General features: G+C 37.2%; 2 protein-coding genes across 2 annotated transcripts in view; both read left to right on the top strand.

The window, feature by feature from the left end:
- Positions 1–146: 146 nt before the first annotated feature.
- LOC139939296 (rho GTPase-activating protein 8-like) lies at positions 147–14,322 on the top strand. Its single transcript, XM_071935057.1, has 10 exons — positions 147–353; positions 3,153–3,320; positions 3,958–4,045; positions 6,111–6,242; positions 7,012–7,197; positions 7,978–8,109; positions 8,535–8,605; positions 9,042–9,248; positions 9,969–10,075; positions 10,284–14,322. Exons 1-10 carry the CDS (start codon positions 152–154, stop codon positions 10,509–10,511), a joined length of 1,521 nt encoding a protein of 506 aa, XP_071791158.1. The 5' UTR covers positions 147–151; the 3' UTR covers positions 10,512–14,322.
- Positions 14,323–14,631: 309 nt separating this feature from the next.
- LOC139939295 (potassium voltage-gated channel subfamily KQT member 1-like) overlaps positions 14,632–24,825 on the top strand; it is a 98,877-nt gene continuing 88,683 nt past the window's right edge. Inside the window, exon 1 of the mRNA XM_071935056.1 lies at positions 14,632–15,298. Coding sequence (XP_071791157.1) covers positions 14,859–15,298 — 440 coding nt within the window. The 5' untranslated portion in view covers positions 14,632–14,858. The remainder of the gene's footprint in view (positions 15,299–24,825) is intronic.

Genomic DNA, 24,825 nt, shown 5'->3' with positions numbered 1-24,825 from the left:
GGGCAACGCTTCAAGGGCGCCACCACTTTGGTTTTCATCTCAAAATAAACATCTCCGACACGTGGTGGCGCTGTTTTGACTTTTTAACAGGAAAATAAAAGGTCCGCGCACGACTGTTCCATGTTTTCAATATTATTTTACTCGAACATGAATGAGAAAAATGGCGGAAGTAACACAAACAAGCGCGAACAGGGAGAATTTAAGTATAGATTTAGATGTCCCAGCAGAGGGAAGAGGAGTTCCTGAGGGAGAGGAAGGGGCCTTTGCTGCTCACAGCATGGACGATTTCGAGGAGGATAACGAGCTGTCACTTGAGCAAGAAGATACAGAAATTGTTTCGAACGCCCAGTTGAGTGAGTAGAAAAAAATATTTTCAATGTCATTATATTGAAATGCATGTCATGCTTCACATACCCCGCACTGTGCAGTGAGTAAACATGCATGACATGTTTGTGGGAGTGGCAGTGTACTTGAAGGTTTACTGTTTTCATTGAAAATAATAACATGGATTGAACAAACATTGTCTATCATTGGGTATTGGTACAGCAGGGTAGTTGGGTAGGGGCAACTTGAACACTTCTCTAAACAAAGTTTAAATAAAGACAATACACTTTCGGTAAACAGTATTGTCCAAGTCCCACACTTCGTGTATCACATTCACAACTTAATATATCGTAGGAGGTCCTGTTTTCGAGGTGTCCCTAAAATCGTGGCAAATCTTTTACCTCGCTGTGCGCGATGTAAACAGTCCCTAGATAAAAATTGTGTGGTTTTATTTGCCAAGCAAAGAGTCTCCTCTCCCTTGACCAAAACTTAGAAACACGTAAGGCTCCACTAGTCATTTGCACTTGTAAATGCAAAAAGTTTGTTATTTTAGGCATTTCTACAAGGTACAAAAATATGTCATAATGTTGAGGCCATATAAAAATATTTGCCCACCGAAAAAGTTTCATCAAACGCTATTTCAATTCACAATTCATGATGATAAAAATCATGTGACTGAATGTTTTGCTGAGCATTCTTGAAATAAATACCGAGGCTTAAAGAAGCCATGTGCCTTATATATCATTTTCTTATATTTTTGGAGATTTTTATTTTGTAACCCTGGTATCAATACTATTATTAATATTAAAATTTAAACATCAGCTCGTTGATTTAATTATCACTGTTTATTTATACGCTTTATTATAAATATTAAGAAAAAAAATAGAAAAAAAATAAATAAAAATCAGATTTGAGAGCCAGTAATTATTCACACTTTTTATATATTTTTTTATTTTTTTTATTTTTTGCAAGTTACCATGGTACTTTAAAAAATTTAATAAAAAAATATTTTGAATAAAATGAAGGCAACTGCTGGCTATACAGTCATACATAGAGTCTCAAAGAACACTTGTAGTCACTGCAGATGTTTCTTCCATGTATGGCTTCACCTTTCTCGTTTGCCGTGAAAACAGGAAAAACTCAAAACAAATGGGGCCAATTGAAGTCATTGAAGATCGGGGTGTGGTGTGAACATTTCAATGTCCATCAAGTTTTAATACATGTTTGCATACTTCATATTAACAAATGAAGATAATTAGGGCATCGGTTGATATTATGGCATCATTATTTTTTTCCCAATTCAAAGAAAAAGGCATAATAGCGTGAAAACTGGTAAGCAGAGAATATTAAATAACAAACCTGTGAAAATTTAGGCTTAATCAGTCATCGGAGTCGGGAGCATATAACGGGAAAACCCACTCTTGTTTCGCTGTACTAGTCATGACATCAGACATGTAGACATGTGTTTAAAATAAATCCGTAATTCTCGCTATGGAGAATTTACATTGTTTTAATATTTCAAGAGAAGTCTTTCACCATCACCTTCTGTAAACCCTGTAAATTATTTGAAAATCTGTGAACTTTTTTTTGTTCTGTATCAAAAGTGTATAATGGCTTTAAGATTCAGTCAGTCTCTACTTTTTTGTTTCACTATCTTTAACAAATTTACAGTAACATAGTCTGACTCTGACCATTAAAAAATAGAAACAAAATTAAATTAATGTTGTACAAGTTAGGCCTGCGGCGTTGGTAATTTTATACCCAGCACCGGTTAATTTTTTCATTATTTAATTTATTTGGTAAACACTTCACTTGTCATGTCTGAGTTTATAGTTTATTTCTGGTTTTTGTTTTGGGTTTTGTTTTGCTTTGAAATTATCAGTGTTTTTTTTTTCCATTTCAACATTGGTTTACTATAAATGTTCTACGTGTCGTAAGATTTTTAAAGTTAATTTTGTTTTAATATATTTGTTTTTTTACACCTTATTATTATTACTAATGGTAGCCTGGTGTGCAGATGCAGTTATCATGTGAGCGTTATGTACATGAAGTGGTGGAGGTGGAATATTTATTTGTCAAAGAAGTCACATTATGTATTTTGAGCATCAGACATTAGTACGGGATGCTTTTTAAAACAACACTAAAATTACACCGAAAGATGTTTGCATTGAAGCGATTGCGTCATGCACTGTCTTAGGGCGAATATATGCAGTACGGCTCACACAATGGTACTGCTCACACAATGGTACAGCACTTTTCTAAAAATAGGATTGCTGTTTGTTTTTTATTGCCATTTCCTCTGTAAAGACATTTGTACACAGTTTCCTTGTAAAAATGTGCATTGACGGTGCCTGAAGCCAAACTCAAGCACTTTGCGGAAATTAAATATTAAAAAGTGAAGTCAATTAAAACATTAGCCATGATATCAATATGTTGGTTTCAGCTTCTAAAATACCATGTTAAAGATATTGGCATTAATTGGTCAGATAGTGGGAGGGTTAAGAATTTGTTAATAAAGCCATTTTGAAGGAGCCTTACATCATGCACAGAATGACTGGCTCTCACCCACAACATTTCAATTAGTGTTGAAGAATGACCAAATTAATGAGATATTGACTTGGTGTTTGTTCAAATAGAAACAGTTAGGCATAACAATTAACATTACATTTTAAACTGTGTAGAACGTTTTCTCTCATTACATTCTGGTCTTGCAATATAAATGGTGACCAGTAAACATTGAAGCAAGCCCTGTGCTTAGTATTGTGGATTATTCCTGTGAGCCCTGCCATTAGGTTTGCCTAAATATTTGTCCTCCCTGATGAATGTAGAATTACGATCACCCTCTGATGAATCTGGTGGGGCCGGCGGGGATGGGAGCCAGGCTGCAAGCTCAGCCGGAGCAACACCGACGACAGACAATATGGAAACGGTCGATATTGTACAACAAGAGGACACGTTTGAAGATATTGCAAAACACAACATCATTCAAGTTGCAGGTTAGATTCAGGAGGGTTTGCAAAAAGCCTCTTTACATCATTACTTTTGTAATGCCATTTGTGGTAGCTTCTTTTTTAATATAAGCTTTGTCGCAACATGGAGGTATAAAAATACAAAATCCATCAAATGACTAGTAGCTACATGTAGATTAGGCCTGATATTTTACAGAAGCAATTAAGGCGATTGCCTCTGTGCTCCTTGGGCATTGCCTTGGTGTTTCTGAAATGCTCCAGTAGAAATTTGCAATTTCCTCTTTCTTAGAGTGCCCTTTACCAAGGAGAAAATGCCTTGGTGCCTTTTCAAAAATAAAGCAAACGGGCCTGGCTAGTTTTTCAAAATCTTGAGGTCGGGGCCTAATTTGTTACCAGTTATTACAAAAACGTGTAAAAAAGTGTAGAAATATCAAAATTACAATGAAATGATACACAAACACATTATAAACAAGTATGAATAGTAATATTTTAAACAATTTAGCTCTCAAGTACCTGATTGAACTGACCAATCTGACCTGACTGAACCAACTTTTAATTGAAATTAAATACTATCTTGTAAAAAAATAAGTTTCTACCTTGCAATGTATGATTTTATATCAAAAAATGCAATGTACATTCAGAGCTTTTTTGTTTGTAATTACAGGAGATGACAGTGTTGGCAGGAAGTTGGTTCTCTTCTTTTGTAGTCGCCTACCTCCCACAAAAACCTACAACACCACAAGGCTACTCGGGTGAGTTTTTACCTGTTTTTGTTATTCTGTGAGATCTTAAAGGAATGGTAAAGACAATATTTCCAAAGGTATCAACGATTCAGTTTTCAAAGATTGATTCAGCTGGATTTGTTTGAACCAATCACCCTGAGTAGTTTCGCTTGATTATACAACTGAATTCTAAATTCCAAACCTTCCTACTTCCGACGGAGTCAGTAACCCAACCCATCCGTGCTTTGCAGCAGGCCAGGCTTAGAAAACTAATCAGAGTTAAGTTACGATACAATAATGCTGACTGATTTTTTGTGGGGATACAATGTAGGGATACATGAAAAGAAACATATTGTAGTCAAAGAGCAGGACAGTTCTTTTCAGAACTGAGAAGTCTCCTGTATAGTGCAAAAAAATCTTCTCCGCTGTAGTAGAATAGGTGAAAGACAGTTCTCTAAAGAACAAAGTGTACCTGGCAAATAGATACACACATGGTGTTACCGTAAACCAAATATATAAAGAAACATAATGTTGCCAGTTTCTCTTGATATTTAAAACATTTCAAACCAGGCACGTAATACTTAATTTGGGGGGGGGGAATCTACAATATAAGTCATATATATTTTTTTGTAACAAGACCACTGTTTTAATTGCAAGACCAGAATGAAAATAGGAAAAGCTTACCCCACGGTTTAAAAGCGACCACAGCTTCCTGCAAATTTGGGCTTGCCTTGCCAACTAAATGCAATGCACCGTTGTTATGATTTTCAAGGTCTGTCTGCTAACTGCAGAATCCCATGTTACAGACAGAAACATTAAGTCTCAAATTGCAGTGAAGGCAAAGGGAACTTGACTTGTCTGGTATTTACTCAAAATATAGCATCAAAAGTTACTTGGTAATGAGCAATGGAGAGCTGTTGAAAGTATAAAGCATTGTAAAAAACGACTCCCTCTGAAGTAATATTTATAACCTAGTTTTTGAGAAAGAGTTAATTTCTCACTAAAATATTTGAATCTGAGAAAGACTTCAGTCCTGAAGCTTTTGTCAGGCATCTGAGAGCACACAAATTTGTGCAACAAGAACATTTGTTCTTTCGATTATTGTTTGCAACTTCGATGACCAATTCAGACTAAATTTTCACAAGTTTGTTATTTTATGCATAGGTTGGGACACACCAATTATCATTTGTGTCAAATGTCTTTAATTTATTAAGCCTAGCAAGCCTAACAGTGATCTCATTTTCAAGCTCACATTTTGTAAACCACTACGTCATACATTAGGCAGTAGAGTCAACTCCAAGTTCTGTTCAGTGCTCAAGTATCAAGCTATAAATAACAACTGAAACAGAAGATTATTTTATTGTTATTTTAAAGGTGGATCCTTCAGTGTTAGTGTCCGTTGATGCGCGGGATATGAAAACATACATAGTACAATACTGACAATGGGCTTGGGATTTCTAAGGTCTCACCATGTTTACAGAAAGCTGAGTTGTTCACTAGTTCTTCTGGCACCAACCCGACCAATTGTGATTGAATGGTAGTTTTGTCTGCTGTGTTTTGTGAATGGAACATTGCATGTAGTTTTTAAACTCACTGGCTTTGGGTAACTTTTTGTCATTGATGGTAGGTCTTTGTTAATGTATTACGGCTTCAATGAATTTACTTCAAATGAATTTTGTATTAACTGTTTCACTTTGAAAGAATGAATTTAAGTGTTTTATTTGCTGAACAAATTATGGTTTCGTATGAAGAAGATCTACAGTGTGCTTTGATTTTGTTGTAGGCCTACTGGATTGTGTTACATGTTGTTACTGAATATATGGATTGCTTATGACATCATTGACCACCATCTTTGATGACAAACAATGGAAAAGTGGACGCGAGTGCGCGCTGTGCACAACTCTCGGCCAATGATAGCTTTTCATGCGTGCACGCCTCATCAATGATGGCGGCCAATGCAAAGGGATCTATTTGGCCTTTCTTTGATGTGTTGCTAATAAAGCAAACCTTGATGTGAAATCAAAGTTGGAATTTGATAAAAATGTCTTACAAATGCACTTTTGTTTTATCTGTTTGTATTTTTATTTATTTACAGGTTTCTGAAGTACACACTTGATCAGTATGTGGAGAACGATTACACACTGGTGGTGTTTCAACACGGATTGGTCCACGTAAATAGACCCTCGTTCAACTGGTTGACCCAGGCATACAGGGAGCTGGACAGAAAGTAAGCAGTCAATAATTAATGTTGATAGTTTGTATCGAGTATTATCAATACCTACCTCTGGGCTCTTTGTGTCTTTTGAAGAAACTTCTCTATGTTTACAATCCCATACCTTGTATGGCTTATAGCTTTGTTTGGAGCAAACTTGCGCACACACCAAAGTGTTGAAACACCTGCATTGAGGACCTCCTATTGTCTCTCTTACTTTGTGGCAAGAGCCCCCATTGGTTTTGTACACCCTTTCCAACCTGGGCACCTTCACCCAAGCGGGGACCCCTATTGTTTCCCAGTTTGAAAGTGTACACAGTACATGCCCACTGACACTGAGACAAAAAGCACTTTTTTGCATACTCTGTGGAAATTCCGTTGTTTTGTTCACTTAAGAACATGGGCTAGTGTTACTTCACAAATGTTTTTAAAGATACTATTGGTAATTGCTTTCAGATGCTTGATTGCGAGACCTCAAATTCTAAGTCTGAGGTCTCGAAATCAAATACGTAGAAAATTACTTCTTTCTCGAAAACTACTCCACTTCAGAGGGAGCCGTTTCTCCCAATGTTTTATACTACCAACCTCTCCCCATTACTCATTACCAAGGCAGGTTTTATGCTAATAATTTTTTTTGAGTAATTACCAATAGTGTCCACTGCCTTTAAGTCCCTGCATTCTTACATGGACTTACTGTGTTCTCAGGTCCACACTTCATATGTAACACTCAAACAATTCTAAACTTCATCCCTTGTTCCTCCTTCTTGATGGTTTAATTTACTAGGTTCAAGAAGAATCTGAAGGCTCTGATCATCGTACACCCTTCCAATCTGGTCAAGGTATTCTGGGGTATCTTCAGGCATCTCGTCAGCACTAAGTTCAGTCGTAAGGTTACCTATGTTCATCTCATGAGCGAGTTGGATGGGTTGATGGACATTGAGCGTTTAGCCATTCCAGAGGTTGTCAAAAAGTAAGTGCCATTGAATCAGAGACTTGGGCCTTGAATCAGAGACTAAGGACTTAGCTACCACTACGGCTATGGCTAGCATTCCGCATCATTATGTGTTGAAGTATAGGATGTCCTTAAAAACAGTCGTAGCTGTAGCCGCAGCCACCAATTTGAATGCTCATAGGATGCTCATAGTAACACCCGCGTTTCTTCGCTATCTGGGCCCAGTTTCATTGAGATGCTAAGCACAAAAATTTGCTTAGCATGAAATTTTTGCCTTGATAAAAACAGGATTACCAACCAAACTTCCTTGTGATTTTCCGGATAAGCAAACAACAGCTGAATACCAGAAACAAGCAATATGCAACAATTATTATTATTATTAAATGGAAACTTGGATGGTAATCCTGTTTTTATCAAGGAAGAAAATTGTCGCGAAGCAATGGGTTTAGCAACTCTATGAAATTGGGCCCAGATTCCCTGCTCCAGGGTGTCCACAAATGTTGCCGTAGGGCGCCCTCTTGATCTTTTGCCATGTTATGGTACCTGCTGCTAAAATATAGGATTCAAACTGCCTCTAGCCTCTGGGCTAGCTCGATGGTCTAGTGGTAAGACATCGAGCATGGCAAAGGTCCTTGGTTCAAGTCCCTACTGAGTCATGTGCCTGTGGATTTGTTTTTCTTCACAGGAATCAGGAAAGTACTGACTATGCCATACATTAATTCATTCATTCATTCATAAATGGTTTATTTGATAAAGTTAAAAATAGTAAAAGTGTGTTAATTCGTTTAAAACTTCCAGGCATGATATGCAAATGATTGAGCGACGTAGAGGGAGACAACCACGACAGACAGCATCGAGTCCGAACACCACAGCGGTAGATGCACCTAAAGAGCCGCCGAAAACACAACAGTTTGGAGTCCCGCTTGAAATGTAAGATATCAGACAACATGATTTAAATTATTAACACGAAAGTTTGTGAGTTTTTCTTTTTTTAGAGCAGGCCTAAAATTTCATCTTTGAACATGTTGAAAGGACAAGGACATTTTCATTTTGCAAAGGGCACTTCACGAAAGTTTGTGAGTTTTTCTTTTTTTTAGAGCAGGCCTAAAATTTCATCTTTGAACATGTTGATTGGACAAGGCCTTTTTCATTTTGCAAAGGGCACTTCAATTGGAAAATCTTGAAAGTCAATGGGAATTTTTTGAAGGGCACCAAGGCCAAGACCAGGGGCAAGAAGGTCATGGGCTCTGGGGCCCTTGTGTAATTCAAGGCCTGGTAGAATACATGGAAATGTAGCACTCCAAACTCTTTTGAGTTTGATATTGGTGTATTATTTTGATCTTGATTATTTTCAGTTTGATTGAGAATGAAGGACAACCGATTCCCAAGATCGTGAGAGAAACAGTCGAAGCAGTAAGGACAAGAGGTAGGTTCAATCTCAGCCATGTAAACTACATTTTTGTTGGTTTTAAATAATTATTCAGAATACTAACACTGGAAGAAATGTGGAGCCAACTAAGAGCTAATAAGAGAAGGGGTTTGCCCTGGTGTTGTTCCTGACAATGCCTGCTGAATGCGCCGAGCACCTTGAAAACCCTGAAGGTGCTACACAAATTCAAATTAAAAAAAAACTGTCTAAGAATGTTTGCATCTGTTCAAGCGACTTGAGTACCTTATCGGTAAATACATGCGCTATATAAGACATTATATTATTATTTGTGTTATTAAAATGGGTCCCATTATTGGATTTTTGTAAAAGTAGTAAACGTTTTGTTATGCCCAAGAGTATGAACAAAAACTGTATAAGAATTTTATTATTCTATTATTTAATATTTTTGTTACTTGTTCTTGTTTGGTTGTAGGTTTAGAGACCGAAGGAATATTCCGCCGATGCCCCAACGCCATCACAGTGAAAGAAGTACAGAGGAAGTACAACCAAGGAGTAGCCGTGGACTTTGAGGCCTTGGTTGACGTTCATATCCCAGCTCTCATCTTAAAGACATTCTTCAGGGAGTTACCGGCGCCAATAATGACCTATGAACTTTATGACGACATTCTTGCAATGCACGGTATGGGTAACTTAAGCGAATGTGAATGCGATACAAAATATGGACTAGTTCGCATCAGTTGACTTGTGCTCAACTCCTGCGATCTGTTCGCTGCAAAAACAGCCATGTGACGTCAAAAGTATGAACCGGGCTTAATACCTGATATACAATGGAAGCTGAGGCGGAGGCCGGGTGGCGTGTGCGATTTCTAGACATCAACTGGTGCATAGAAGTGGGCTAAAGATTGCAAGATAGGGCAGTCACAGTTAAAATTGAAAGTGACCCGCCTGCTTCCATGATTGAAATAAGGTTGAATTCTTTGTCCGTTTACTGACCGGTATCCAGCAAGCACTCGTCCTATGTCCTGCCTTAGTGTGATAAACTGTTTGTTAATTTCACTGGACCACGCGCCTGGGGTATAGTGGTAAAATCCCAAATGGTTTGACAAGTCTTGAAATTTGGTAGATTAAATGTGGTAGCGACCGCTGGCTGTAAAACACTTGCAGGAGACCCACAAATTTGGTTGACTCGTCCGGTGGGTGAATGAAATAAAAAGTTACGGGAATCCCTTTGAACCCTACCTAGCCAAAGGCTTGGTTTCAAAAAGGGTCCAAGTATTACCCTTCTCATGTGAATGCCATTTACTCAGCTCTTGTTTTATGATTGAGATCAGTTACTCAACTGCTGTTTTATGATTGAAGTCAATTACTCAACTGCTGTTTTATGATTTGAAATCAACAGGTCTTCAAGACAATGATGCTAGGATAGCAAGCTGTAGGAGCATCGTTGAGAAGCTCCCTGACATGAACTACAAAGTCTTACATTATTTGATGAGTCTTCTGCATGAGGTAAGGCAACTCTTAAGCACTTCACCTCGGATACTGAGACCACCAACATAGGGATAGCTAGCTCACTTGTAGATCTCCGGCACTGTGATCCAGAGGTTACAGGTTCCAGAATCACGCGAGTCAATTTATCTTTTTTTTTTTTTTTCAAACCCAATATGTTTATGAAGAGTGGTTCTGATCAGTTTTTATTTTTATCTGTGTATATCAGGTGACTGAAAACAGCGACAAGACCAAGATGTCCCCCGCCAACATTTCCATCGTCTTCGGCCCCAACCTAGTCTGGCCAAAGAACAAGGCGATCTCCCTCGCCTCTCTCTCACAAATCAACTCCTTCGTTGCCACCTTACTCTACCACTACGACCACATCTTCACACGACAGGCTCCCATGATGCAAGAGCCGATAGCATCCAAAGGGGAGACCCCGCAGACAACTTGATGAGGTCGGAGGTCAAATCGTGCTCTGATGAGGTCAGAGGTTCAAATCTTGTTCTGATAAGGTCAGAGGTCAAATCTTGCTCTAATGACCTACAGGTATTCAGATATTACTTCCTTAATGCAAAATGCAAGTTACAATACGCTGTATTTTTGACGGCGTGAGGGCGCTCTTGAACACATTGTTTCACTTCCAGGGTATATTGATTCAAACCCAAACAGTTACAAAGACTGGAGCACATTACCACCACAGACATCTAATCCATCACAGACAATAAGACTTTTAAAGGAGCCATTATAATCCACCTCTAAAGCAACTTAAAACTACGGCGCAACAAAAGTGACGGAACACCGATTAAAACTGTGCAGGACGAATCAGGTATACCCACCGGAAATGATAAAAATACTACAGAGAGTGCCCTCACGTGGTCAGAAATATGGTGCATTGATAAAGTTCTACATGAAGACACTGCCTGCATTATGACGTCACACGCTTGCACATTGCTTGACAGTTGTAGTTTTACCAAAGCTTGAGCGGGCGCAATATTATTTCTTTGTCAGTACTTACATAAACCTCTGCGGATTTGCTTTAGGTTTTTCAACTTAAATTCCTATCAAATTATGACATTACAACAAAAGCATGTTCTTGGTTCTCGCAACAGATGTTCGATCCTCACCTCAGAAAATGCTATTAGGAAATCGGATTTTAGAGTTGAGCAGTATGGACATTACAAGACCCCTGGATTAATGGCTAAGGCAATAATGTGATTAGGACGGGGGTGAGCGCCCTGAGAAGGGTTACAAACATGTTGGTGAACAGATTATAGTACATGTATAGTATATAAGATTTGAGGCATTGCATGGTGAGGTATAAATGTATATTTGGTTTGCGGTAACACCATGTGTATATCTACTTGCCAGGTAGAGTTTGTTCTTTAGAGAACTGTCTTGCTGTATATTCTACTAATGTGGAGTAGATTTTTTGGGATACTTCTCAGTTCTGAAAAGAACTGTCTTGCTTTTTAACAACTCCCTGGGTGAAAGGTAGAAAATCAGCTTGGACTACTACTTTAGCTTATAGGGTTGTTATTAACTGCACTACCACGTAGTGAGTTCTTAATTGGTCTCAATGTTTTCACTAGCTTGCTCTAGTCATCGTCAGGAGAATGAAGAGATAAGAGAGAAGTGGGCCTATTTATAGGGATTCAGGGGTTTCAGTGTAGAGTCAGTCAGCGCTCTGATTGGTCCTCTTGAAAGTACAGTAGTATAGTGTGTATCGCAGCCCTAGTTGTTGTGGCCTGTGTACCTGCCCAAAACTAACTACTCTTGTTAAACTTGAAAGTGTAAAACCAACCTTTAGATATTTGTTACTTTTGAGGAGCTGCCAGTTTTGAGTGTAAAAAACTGTAATATGCTTCGGAAAATATTGTCTATATACAGGTCAACTTATTTTGTTTTGAAAGATGTAGAAACTGTTTGCAAATTTAGCTTTTATACAAAATATTATCAATCAAGATGTAAATAGCAAAATAATCGATGTTGACCTTAGCGGAGTGAGTTCTATCTCAATAGATATGTATGTGCTCTCTTCTTAATATAAGGAACATTTTGATGCAGTGAAACATCATTTTTCAGCTCTTTTCTCTTTGTTTCTGTCAGTTTCTCTTACAAATTCTACATTCCTTATTTTTTCATCATAACCACATTCATCATTTTTCCAAATCAACATTCGACTTGACATTTCTTGCAATCTTTTGTACATAGTATCAAGTAATAATAAATAAATAAAAGTCACCTTAAAAATAATGTAATACCAAATACAAGTACACAATGCAAATTTTTACTATTAATTTATGATAAAAGGATTAACAGTGGAATAATTAGAATAATGTAATTCTAGGAACTTGGTGTATTTACTACGATGTTATTTTTGTCAAACAGAGACAGGTATAGTAGACATCAATGTGAGGATTTTTGTTTTTTTTTTTATTTTTTTTTCTTCTCGTTTTTATGAGGGAGGGTGTCCTTTTTTTATGTTGAAGAAATTATTAAGCATTAAAGAATGTGTACAGGGTTAAATATCAAAATTTGTGAACTTTTTAAAGAACAACAGTAGAGTACAATCAGAGTAATAAATCAAAAGTAAATAGGCATGTAACATTGAGTATAGCAAGTAAGTAATAGAAAGTATTCAAGAGTACAGACTTTAGAATTTAAGGGGTCGTGGGTCATGATCTCATCAGGGCTCAATTTTTATAGAGCTGCTTAAGCACAAAAAGTAGCTAAGCACAGCAACATCATGCTTACCAGATTAAGGTTACCAGCCAAAATACCATGTCACGTGTTTTATTTGTGAATGGTATCCTGCTTGTTTCTGCTAAGCAGGAAATTGTTCAGCAAAATTGTCTGTTTAAGCAGCTCTATGAAATCGGGCAAGGGTTTGTGGCTTTACATGGGTAAATGAAATCTCGCCCAGTTACTACACGCTTGCACCCTCCCTGTGTTAGATATCTATGGAGAGCACGCGCAGTAACTAGTTGTTCGTTTTGGTGGTCGTAACCAATAACTGTTTCAGTTGAATTGGCCATTGGTTAATCAATGGCCAAATCACAGGCCTGCATGCTATGGTCATGACAATGCAGCCCCATTTAAACATTTAGACTTGTAAGACATAATAATCATTATAAAAACTTCACAGATATGTACCGAAATGTAACGTTTAAATATTTCACTTCTCTTTTTGTAGATATTTACTCAATACATCTGAAATGTTAAGAACAAAACCACATGTGTATAAAGGATTGGAACCCATGACCAGTGTTTTGCAAGAGATATTTTAACTACATGACCATTTACCTTGCCCAAGGGTTGATCAATTTCTAATCAATTCGGAAGGGAATATCTGCCTTTATAACACACCTCTTGCCTGTGAGTGACCAGAAGAGGGGCCTATTTCCCTCGGCCTTTGGCCTCGGGAAATAGGACGCTCTTCTGGTCACTCAAAATCCCTCGTGGGAATAGACGTATACTAGTTACCTCGTTGCCAGTCAATATGTGTATACTGACAACACATACTCTTCGTGCGAACTTGGGCTCTTACCCAACCAATTATGCAAGGAATCAATAGGAAAACTCACGGGCTGCATGGGTGTTCTTGTATAATACAAAGTCTTGCGTTAACAATTTATGTATGAACTGTCTACAGAATACACTTATCAAAACAATGTATTTTATTATCAAAAGAAGGTAGTTTACTATCAATCAAAAATAGGTAATCTAATAATATAAAATAGTCCTATTTATATGCGTAATTGAGAGAAGTAGTGTGCTTCAAAACATCTAAATGTTGTAATTACTATTTCTATATAGCTAGCTGTTGTAAACAGCACTTTAAATATTGTTATATAATATTTATGTTACTCTGAGGTTTTGATAAATCATGATATTAATATTCGTGGCAATTTAGACTTGTGTATTTTAGTTGAAGAAAATAGTAAAAACACGCGTGGGGGATTGCTAACCGAATCTAAAGCTATGTCTGAAATAGTGGCAAAGGCTGGGACTTGATCAACATGTGAACATGCGTTAAAGGCCATAGAAACAACCATTGGCAACAGCCGCAGCCGCAAATATCAGACACTCCTCAATAGTTAAATGAAACCATTTTTTGTTGAGCAAATTGGGAGTTCGACTTTGGACATGTGACTAATATTTTTGTTTGCTTAACAATGTAATTGTTTGCAGTAAATTGCAAAATAAAGGATTGTTTGCTATTGTCTTCCCTTTTTGCAACTTGAAATCTTGGTAATAAAGCTTCAAACACTGGCATTTTGTTTTGCTTACTTTATTTTATTTTGTGTTGTTTGTACGAAACAATACAAAGTGCCTGCCGCCCTCTTGTGATAGCAATAACTTCAATCAAAATTCGTGATTTCATTGGTTACTTTTTTTAATCAACTTTTATATGAATATTCATTAAGTGCAGCTAGCCAATGAAATTGGCTCAATTATCCCGGCACGTGTGTTTGTTGGGTGCACGTGAATGATGAACATGGTGTGTGTGCCGTGCGTGCAGGTGGAACAAGAACTAGGCATGTTCGTTATAATGTTACGGGGTATAACCTCAACTACACGTCCTTATGTTGGAAATTGTATGTTGTCTGCATGCTTCATATACAGAACACACATGACGGGACGGACGGTACACTTTCTTTTTACACCAAGTTTCGCCATTGTGATTTTGTGTTGTCCTGGAAAATGTCAATAGTTCTTGTCGAAATGTGTCTGAGAACCGAGGTTACTTAGAGTCCGAAGTCAGAACATTGCCTTAATTCTCTGTTCAACGTCAAGAATGGCCGAAGCAGACGGTCGGACAAGTAATAACTCACGGAAAACGAGTGGATATTCGTACAGTACTGTCAGCTCCAGCCTCGCAGATTTGGAAGTTGAAATGGACCCCGTGAGCACAAGCACGGCATCGGGGGACGCCTGCATGTACTCGCTGTCGTCTGAAGCGGCTGCAGCACCGTCACCCTCGACAGCCACAACTGCCTCGCTACCTAAAAACACCGTTGGTATTGCTACAACTGCCATAGGAGGAATTGGCAACAAACCATGTCTAAACAATGTGAACATGAATAATGATGCACAGACGAACAGAGAACTTCAGAGGAAGTATTCCATGCATATGAACAGGAGCAAAGCCTTGAAAAAGATGAGTGTTCAGGGAAGAGTGTACAACTTTTTAGAGCGCCCCACTGGTTGGAAGTGCTTTATCTACCATTTTTTAGTGTAAGTATTTTTCAATATTGGTTGGTTTGTCTAAATATAAACCCTTGGTTTGTTTTCTCTGCAGGTTCCGATCCATCAAACTAAAAATTTTTAATTTTGCTTGCATCCTCTTTTCAGTCACATATCCTCTGCTTACCAGTTATCACGCTATTATGCCTTTTTCTTTGAATTGGGAAAAAAAAAATGATGCCATATATCAACCGATGCCCTAATTATCTTCATTTGTTAATACGAAGTATGCAAACATGTATTAAAACTTGATGGACATTGAAATGTTCACACCACACACCGATCTTGGATGACTTCAACTGGCCCCATTTGTTTTGAGTTTTTCCTGTTTTCACGGCAAACGAGAAAGTATGGTTTCCCGGTGAAGCCATACATGGAAGAAACATCTGCAGTGACTACAAGTGTTCTTTGAGACTCTGTGTATGACTGTATAGCCAGCAGTTGCCTTCATTTTATTCAAAATATTTTTTATTAAATTTTTAAAATTACCATGGTAACTTGCAAAAAAAAAAATATATAAAAAAAATATAAAAAGTGTGAATAATTACTGGCTTCAAAATCTGATTTCTATTTTTTTTATTTATATCATTTTTCTTAATATTTATAACAAAGCGTATAAATAAACAGTGATAATTTAATCAACAAGCTGATGTTTAAATTTTAATATAAATAATAGTATTGATACGAGGGTTACAAAATAAAAATCTCCAAAAATATTAGAAAATGATATAAGGCACAGGCTTATTTAAGCCTCGGTTTTTTTTTTCAAGAATGCTCAGCAAAACATTCAGTCACATGATTTTGATCATCATGAATTGTGAATAGAAAAAGCGTTTGATGAAACTTTTTCGGTGGGCAAATATTTTTATATGGCCTCAACATTATGACATATTTGTGTACCTTGTAGAAATGCCTAAAATACCAAACTTTTTGCATTTACAAGTGCAAATGACCAGTGGAGCCTTACGTGTTTCTAAGTTTTGGTCAAAGAAGAGGAGACTCTTTGCTTGGTGAATAAAACCACACAATTTTTATCTTGGGACTGTTTACATCACGCACAGAGAGGTAAAAGATTTGCCACGATATTAGGGACACCTCGAAAACAGGACCTCCTACGATACATGTATAAATTAGGCCTATCATTGATTTATCTGAAATGAAGCGAGAGTGTGTACATCATGTTTCTAGATTAATTATAATACAGACTAGACTATGTATTAATTGTTGGGTACAAAAAAAAATGTAGCTTGCACCATCTTGGATTTAAGTCTCGCCATCTTGGATTTGAAGTGAGTATCTTAGTTAAGGATTTTGCTATCTTTGATGTTGGTCAGCAGGCTGTCCTCATACCTCCGGTACGATTAAAGGTGTCTGGCAGGGTCCCTGATGCGCCAAACCAAATGCCCACCCTAAATTGTCTTGGTGCGAGGAGTCAAGTCGGCTGTTTTAGATGGACGTCCTGATTGGTTAGAGGACCCAGAAGCTCCTTGTTGTAAGCTGACCTCTGACCTGCAAGAAACTCCTAAACTGCTATGGCGATAAGTGTCTTATTGCTGTTTTGAATTGCCCTCCTGTGAGTGGTTGGCAATGATGTCTGTGTTTTTGTAAGAATGAAGGGGATGTGATGGTTAAATAGTTTTGAAAAATTGTTATACTTCTTAAAGTGAAGGAAAAGGTTTTTGTTATCAGACACAGCCAAAACAAAATTTTTATCTGTCTGTATGATAGGGCAGTATAATGTTGTTCAAGTACTTGCGCATTGCGTAATGATATTTGCAGCTCATGGGGAAATAGACAATTTTTATAACAATGTAATTTAATTGCATGGATAAGAAACCCTTTCACGGCAAAACTTATCATTAATTATGTTGATTTGTATTATTGGTTTTTGTATTGTTGTTTTTCTTGTAAAGCGCTTTGAGACTTTTTGTGTGAAGCGCTATAATACAAGCTGTGTATTATTATTAATATTATTAAAACAAAAAAGTAAATACTTTCCTGTGTTTAGGGCCAACTTCAATGGCTGTACATGTAAAACAAAAAGGTTGTCAAACAAACTGATGCGATTTCTTATCACCTTTGTGATAAATGCTTACAGGAAGAAACTGGCTCACCTTTTTACTCTGAGCAAACCAGAAACTAAACATATTTTTTCATTGGCCGACTTCTTAAAATCGCAAGGACAACTCCTCGTAATATGAGAGACGACAATTTTAGGCTTACATACTTGTTGATGCCTTAGTGTCCCTGGAAATTTAATTAAATTTGCATACAACACCAACAAATATTGAGTCCCACGCAAACAATGACTGACAATCGGTAATTAAAATTTGTAGAAACGTTAATGCAGTCCCCCAGTAATTATCTCTCATTGAGTAAGAAATGCTAACTGCTTGATTGTTTATTGGTTCATTTATAAAGGTGCGTGGGGGAAGTGCCAAACCCCCCCCCCCTTTTTTTAAAGCAGTGGAGCTATTTTCTTAGGAATAGAAATTACATTTGGGGGCTTTTTATGACAAATTCTTCTTGTAATCCTACAAAGTGAGATTGTTTTAAATAGATAATTTTAATTTTTAAAGCAAGACCTAGTTCCCAAAGAACAAAATCTACACAACAAAGTAGATGTATCAATGGAATTAGAGTAAACTTATACATTTTAATTCTTCACCATGCAATGCCCCCAATCCTACAAGTTTTGAAGCATTGTGATATACAAATATGGTTCCATTTTTTTCAATGGCTTCAATATGCTGTTGAGTGTAACAAATTCACATAATAAAAATCCAAATAAAAATCCAAACAAACAATGTACATGAACTTGACAGCAAAAAAGCACCGTGAACCTTTTAATAACATTTAATACCAGTTTAGAGCAGCTCTAAGCTCCATCTCTGTGTATAGTAATGGGACGAGTTATCAAATTATACAAGCAGCATGTTTTTTAATCAGTTCTGATTAGCACGTGAGATAATTTACTGTCAGTGCAAAGCAGAGATGCATGCATTCAAACTGTGAGGTTGATCAAAATGTATGCATTGATCAACCATGAATTTAACTAAGTCTGACAAAGTATCAGTGCGTAAAGTGTAGCCTAGTGGGCCTTATCATTGGTGCATTTTTGACTTTATAATTACAATACACTGATTGAAACACTGTTATATTGAATACTTTCTGGAGTTATGTTGGGAAAAACCCACAGGCAAGTCACTTTGTTGAGATTCAAATGACCTTGGCTTTGCTAGATTAAGTCCCTAAACTACCACCCTAGCCCAGTGGCTTGCTGGTCTAGTGGTAAGACAATGCTATAGCGAAGCAAATGTCATGGGTTGGAATCCAACAGGAGTGATTGCCTGTGGATTTTTTTACACATAACTCGGAAAAGTACTGAGTATACAGTGCTTCATGCACATCAGTGTAAGCCTGAATTAAAACAAGCTATTTAACACAAATTCCCCTCTTTCAACAACAACCCACCCCACCCCCACCCCCCCCCCCAAAAAAAAAAAAGGAATGTTTTATATCAATTCAGACAAACTCAATTTCCTCTACACAGAAATGGGTTTTTAAGGATGAATAAAAAAAACAAGAATGAGATGAGCTCGAGACACATGATGGATTCTCCAATATGTTCACAAATTAATTTAATTACTGCTATGTTTTGAATGCTTCATACTGACAAATTTAATTACCTCTACTCAAGTGTTGCCTTTATGGGTTTTTTGAAGGAATTGTTATTGCTTTACCGTGTGGCATGTGATATTCTCTGCCTCCTTTGAGAATTATTAATTCACATAATTGTTGTTTCATATTTCTGCTTATTGTAAATTATTCTCAATTCAGCCCTTTGTCTGCAACAAATTTGATTATTCAAATCCTTGAATTGAATTGAATTTGAACATGATGATATTGTCACAATATTGTCAAGCCTATCTCGCACTATGCTCTTTGCAAAAGTGTTGTATCTGGGCGGCTGTTGGTTTTACTTTGCGTGAGCATCCGGGTTACTACATTGTGCCCAACTGAATGGATTGTTATGCTATTTTAGGAGACAAATGCTTTGTACTGACTCTAATATAGTCCGAGAAAGAAAACAAAGAAATTCTCAAAATAATGTATTCAAATCTTTTTCTGATAAATCACATAAAAGCAAAGAATAGTGCCTTCATGATCTTTAAAAACAATCTATTCAGAGTCTGTATTATTTTTAGATTTAATAATTATTCACATAATAGCCGCAAGGGTTTTAGCCAGAATTCCAAAATAGTTATCCCATATTTGCTGGGAACTAAAGGAAATAAAATGCCCCAAAATTTCTTGTCTTATGTGTACTTCTCTTAACATGAAAAATAAAGTGTGTTGCCAGATTCAAAACAGGATGTCAAAAAAGACACACAGACTCCCCTAGGGCTAATACTAATGTGAGAGAGGAGTAATTCCAAAGAATTATCCTTTGTTGAAAAGAATGTAGTTAGAAGTACGTTCATTTTGTATGGATTGCTGGATCCATAAAGAGTAAGTTCTAACAATGAGAAACAATCGTCTCTTTGAGATGTTCCTGAAGACGACGCTCGAACTAAAGAATTCTGACATTACTGTAAATTGTGACAGTGTGTGCGATAAGACGTGGAAAAGGTCGATAAGCAGAGAATACAGATAAACAAATTAAAAAGTGAAAGCTTAAGTGAGCATTCCTGGACATTTTTCGAAGAAGCAATGAACTCTGTTTGCGCGCCAACAAAACAAAAAATAAACTTGACCTTGCCCTTTTGACTGACCTTCAAGTTATGAAAGGGGACCCTTTTTAGTACCGTCATGTCTGTTGTAATTTCTTAGCAGTGAGAACAAGGCGCGCCTGGCAATTCCAGCAATTATTTCATTAGGATTGTTTTGCTAAAATGCACTCTGGATGTTTGCTTACAAAAAGCTAACAAGAGAGTCGCATGTCCCGCTCTTTGAGTCTGAAAAGTGTAAATAGTGTATGTTTGATCAGATGTCAGGGGGATTATTTCATTACGTTGTCAATAATTTATGTTCTGTATACTTTTTAAAATTCCGCCACAATGTGGGAATGAATGGTAGCAGCTTTGAAGCAGATGTGTCCTACGTGCATCCTACAAGATATATAACCAGACATGTACTGTGAATGACAACTTTTGACGCATGTAGAAACAAAATAGTGTTTTGCTCACTTGAATGGATTTAATAGGCAAACCTTTTTGTGCATAATACTGAAGAAAGTCAGTTTGATAGGAATGTTCAAATGCCCCAGGTCCTAATGTGCATGATCAATTACACGCCAATGATTCTGGGTGAAACCCGAGACTAGTAAGGAACACACTGGCAACTACTGTATGACATGGCGCGCTGATTTCAAAACAGTGTGGTAGGTACGGTACACAACTATGAAACCTGCCATGTGTACATCATGTGAACTTCAGCAGTGCACCCACCTTGGCAGCTTAGGTTCTATCTTTAGCAGTATACAAAGCTAACATACGAATGTGTATGGGTAAAACCAAGATAAAAATTCTTTATCCCCGATGCAAATTTAACCCGCCGCTAAAACATAGGATTCGAACTGCCTCTCTATCAGGCAATCTCGGTGGTCTAGTTGGTGACACTGCTCTAGAATTGCGAAGGTCATGGGTTCTGTGATTTTTTTAACAGAACTCATGAAAGTACCGAGTATACAGTGCTAACACACATCGGTGTAGTTACCCATTTAACCAAGATGAGTGTTAGTTAATATTCTAAGTTTCACAGGCACTGTGATAATTTTTAAGATGGTGCTTGTGCATTGTGCATGTTTTAAGAAACCTACAATGATTGGCTTATAATACCCCATTATAACCCCTCAATATTATAGTGTCCTTGAAGCAGCCTCTCCACTTTATCTTCAGTATCTTTACACAGTCTAGAAGCACTACACGTTTCAGCTCATATTTCAACCATCATCAATGCAGAATATTTGCTTATTATTAAATTGATCGGCTGAGCAAAATCCAGAGGGAGCCAGTAACAAACCATAGAGAAAGGACAACCTTTCTCTATGCTCAAACAACACCCATCATGTGGAATAAATTTAGCTGGTACCAATTTCTGCTAAGCAGATTTTCTCCATGCTTAGCGAATACTTGTACATTGTATGATGTACATGTAGCTCTGTTAAAATTAGTCCCATCTGATCATCAAGGACTATTAGTATAGAGTTCCTGGGGAATTAGGTTCTAGAGGAGAGAAAAAAAATCCTCTATTCTCATTTGGATAACTCCAAGGAATTAGCATAATCTGTGTTCAGAAACCTTGAATGATTTTGAAGGGGTTTTCCATATGTGGACGTACTTTAGGTCTTGTTCAGGTTGCTATCATCACACCACATGAGAGCCTATGATACTGGATTATTAGTCTGAGCCTTAGCTCTACTGTCTTGAGTATAGAGGGAATTGGAGTTGCCGTCTTGCAGGTCTGGTGTTACAATCACCAGGGGTGCAACTTAAAGGCACTGGACACTTTCGGAAATTCCTCATAATTGTTAGCATAAAAACTTACTTGGTAACGAGCAATGGAGAGCTGGTGATAGGATGAAACATTGTGAGCAACGGTTCCCTCTGAAGTAGTGTAGTTTTTGAGAAAGAGGTAATTTCTCACTCAAATATTAATACACATTGTGAGACATGGCTCCCTCTGAAGTATCAAAGTTATTGAGAAAGAGGTAATTTCTCTGTCAAACATTTAGAGACTTCAAACATTGTGAGCAACGGTTCCCTCTGAAGTAGTGTAGTTTTTGAGAAAGAGGTAATTTCTCACTCAAATATTAATACACATTGTGAGACATGGCTCCCTCTGAAGTATCAAAGTTATTGAGAAAGAGGTAATTTCTCTGTCAAACATTTAGAGACTTCAAACATTGTGAGCAACGGTTCCCTCTGAAGTAGTGTAGTTTTTGAGAAAGAGGTAATTTCTCACTCAAATATTAATACACATTGTGAGACATGGCTCCCTCTGAAGTATCAAAGTTATTGAGAAAGAGGTAATTTCTCTGTCAAACATTTAGAGACTTCAAACATTGTGAGCAACGGTTCCCTCTGAAGTAGTGTAGTTTTTGAGAAAGAGGTAATTTCTCACTCAAATATTAATACACATTGTGAGACATGGCTCCCTCTGAAGTATCAAAGTTATTGAGAAAGAGGTAATTTCTCTGTCAAACATTTAGAGACTTCAAACATTGTGAGCAACGGTTCCCTCTGAAGTAGTGTAGTTTTTGAGAAAGAGGTAATTTCTCACTCAAATATTAATACACATTGTGAGACATGGCTCCCTCTGAAGTATCAAAGTTATTGAGAAAGAGGTAATTTCTCTGTCAAACATTTAGAGACTTCAAACATTGTGAGCAACGGTTCCCTCTGAAGTAGTGTAGTTTTTGAGAAAGAGGTAATTTCTCACTCAAATATTAATACACATTGTGAGACATGGCTCCCTCTGAAGTATCAAAGTTATTGAGAAAGAGGTAATTTCTCTGTCAAACATTTAGAGACTTCAAACATTGTGAGCAACGGTTCCCTCTGAAGTAGTGTAGTTTTTGAGAAAGAGGTAATTTCTCACTCAAATATTAATACACATTGTGAGACATGGCTCCCTCTGAAGTATCAAAGTTATTGAGAAAGAGGTAATTTCTCTGTCAAACATTTAGAGACTTCAAACATTGTGAGCAACGGTTCCCTCTGAAGTAGTGTAGTTTTTGAGAAAGAGGTAATTTCTCACTCAAATATTAATACACATTGTGAGACATGGCTCCCTCTGAAGTATCAAAGTTATTGAGAAAGAGGTAATTTCTCTGTCAAACATTTAGAGACTTCAAACATTGTGAGCAACGGTTCCCTCTGAAGTAGTGTAGTTTTTGAGAAAGAGGTAATTTCTCACTCAAATATTAATACACATTGTGAGACATGGCTCCCTCTGAAGTATCAAAGTTATTGAGAAAGAGGTAATTTCTCTGTCAAACATTTAGAGACTTCAAACATTGTGAGCAACGGTTCCCTCTGAAGTAGTGTAGTTTTTGAGAAAGAGGTAATTTCTCACTCAAATATTAATACACATTGTGAGACATGGCTCCCTCTGAAGTATCAAAGTTATTGAGAAAGAGGTAATTTCTCTGTCAAACATTTAGAGACTTCAAACATTGTGAGCAACGGTTCCCTCTGAAGTAGTGTAGTTTTTGAGAAAGAGGTAATTTCTCACTCAAATATTAATACACATTGTGAGACATGGCTCCCTCTGAAGTATCAAAGTTATTGAGAAAGAGGTAATTTCTCTGTCAAACATTTAGAGACTTCAAACATTGTGAGCAACGGTTCCCTCTGAAGTAGTGTAGTTTTTGAGAAAGAGGTAATTTCTCACTCAAATATTAATACACATTGTGAGACATGGCTCCCTCTGAAGTATCAAAGTTATTGAGAAAGACGTTATTTCTCTGTCAAACATTTAGAGACTTCAAACATTCCGTCAAACATTTACAGACTTCACGACTGATGTCTTTTTATAAGCATCTGAAAACAACAAGGGTGTATTTTCTTTCATTAGGCCTATTCTCTTGCAACTTAAATGACCAATTGAGTCCAAATTTTCACAGGTTTGTCATTTAAGGCGTATGTTGGAAGACACCAAGTGAGAATACTGGTCTTTGACAATTTACCAAAGGTGTTCAGCATCTTTAAAGGTGCTGGGTACAAATTTCCAATGAATCACACTGCACAGCAGAATTACAGTGATGTATCTCTCGGTTTTCTCTGGCCGTATCCATGTCAACTGAGTGGTACATTTTACTAATCAATGTTTCATTATATAAGGTATAGTTTTATTATAGGAAATTACCTTTGCACTTTCGATGGTGTCAAGTTTGTAATGTAAGAGACATTGAACGTTAATGTCCAATGTCTGAGTATTGAGTGTAGTGAATCAAAGAAAGTCTGAAGCAGTTAATTTTTTAGTGCTGTACCATGGTGCTCCCCAAGCACTTGGCTATATCAGGCCGATACGTGTGAATTACAGCCAATGTACAAAAACATATTGTGTATGTGTACTTCATATTATTTTGTTTTGCATGTATGTTTAACTGTTGAATGACCCTGATCGCACAATGTAGATTTTTAAACCAAGATATAACATTCTGAGGACCTTGTTTCAAATCACCACCGTGGTCAATTGGTTAGACTGCAGGTCTTACAATACAAAGTTGTGGGTTCAAATCCAGCCAATTAGCTAACTGCTGATTTCACAAAGTGTCATCTACATGTAGGCCTACATATAGTTTATAGTTGTTGAATCATAATTTACTTATTCCTGAAATTCATTATCATAGCCGTTAAACCAATGTTGCATGAGAGAGATTGGCTGTTTCCAGCTTGGCATTTGTATTCCCTAGTGGAAGCTTTGCTGAGTTCTTTTTTGTTGGGAACTTCCTAAACTTTGGTAGAGCCTATTCCTACCTCCATGGGTAGAGGTTGCCCACACCTTTGATA

Source organism: Asterias amurensis, chromosome 7 (genome assembly GCF_032118995.1).
Source record: "Asterias amurensis chromosome 7, ASM3211899v1".
Classification (NCBI taxonomy): domain Eukaryota; kingdom Metazoa; phylum Echinodermata; class Asteroidea; order Forcipulatida; family Asteriidae; genus Asterias; species Asterias amurensis.
This window is presented reverse-complemented; position numbering and strand designations above follow the sequence as displayed.

Coding starts and splice junctions, on each gene's coding strand:
- LOC139939296 (XM_071935057.1), top strand. CDS start 152: ATGAGAAAAATGGCGGAAGTAACACAAACAAGCGCGAACAGGGAGAAT. Junction 8,110..8,534: donor TTTGGAGTCCCGCTTGAAAT/GTAAGATATCAG, acceptor GATTATTTTCAG/TTTGATTGAGAATGAAGGAC. Junction 10,076..10,283: donor TGATGAGTCTTCTGCATGAG/GTAAGGCAACTC, acceptor TGTGTATATCAG/GTGACTGAAAACAGCGACAA.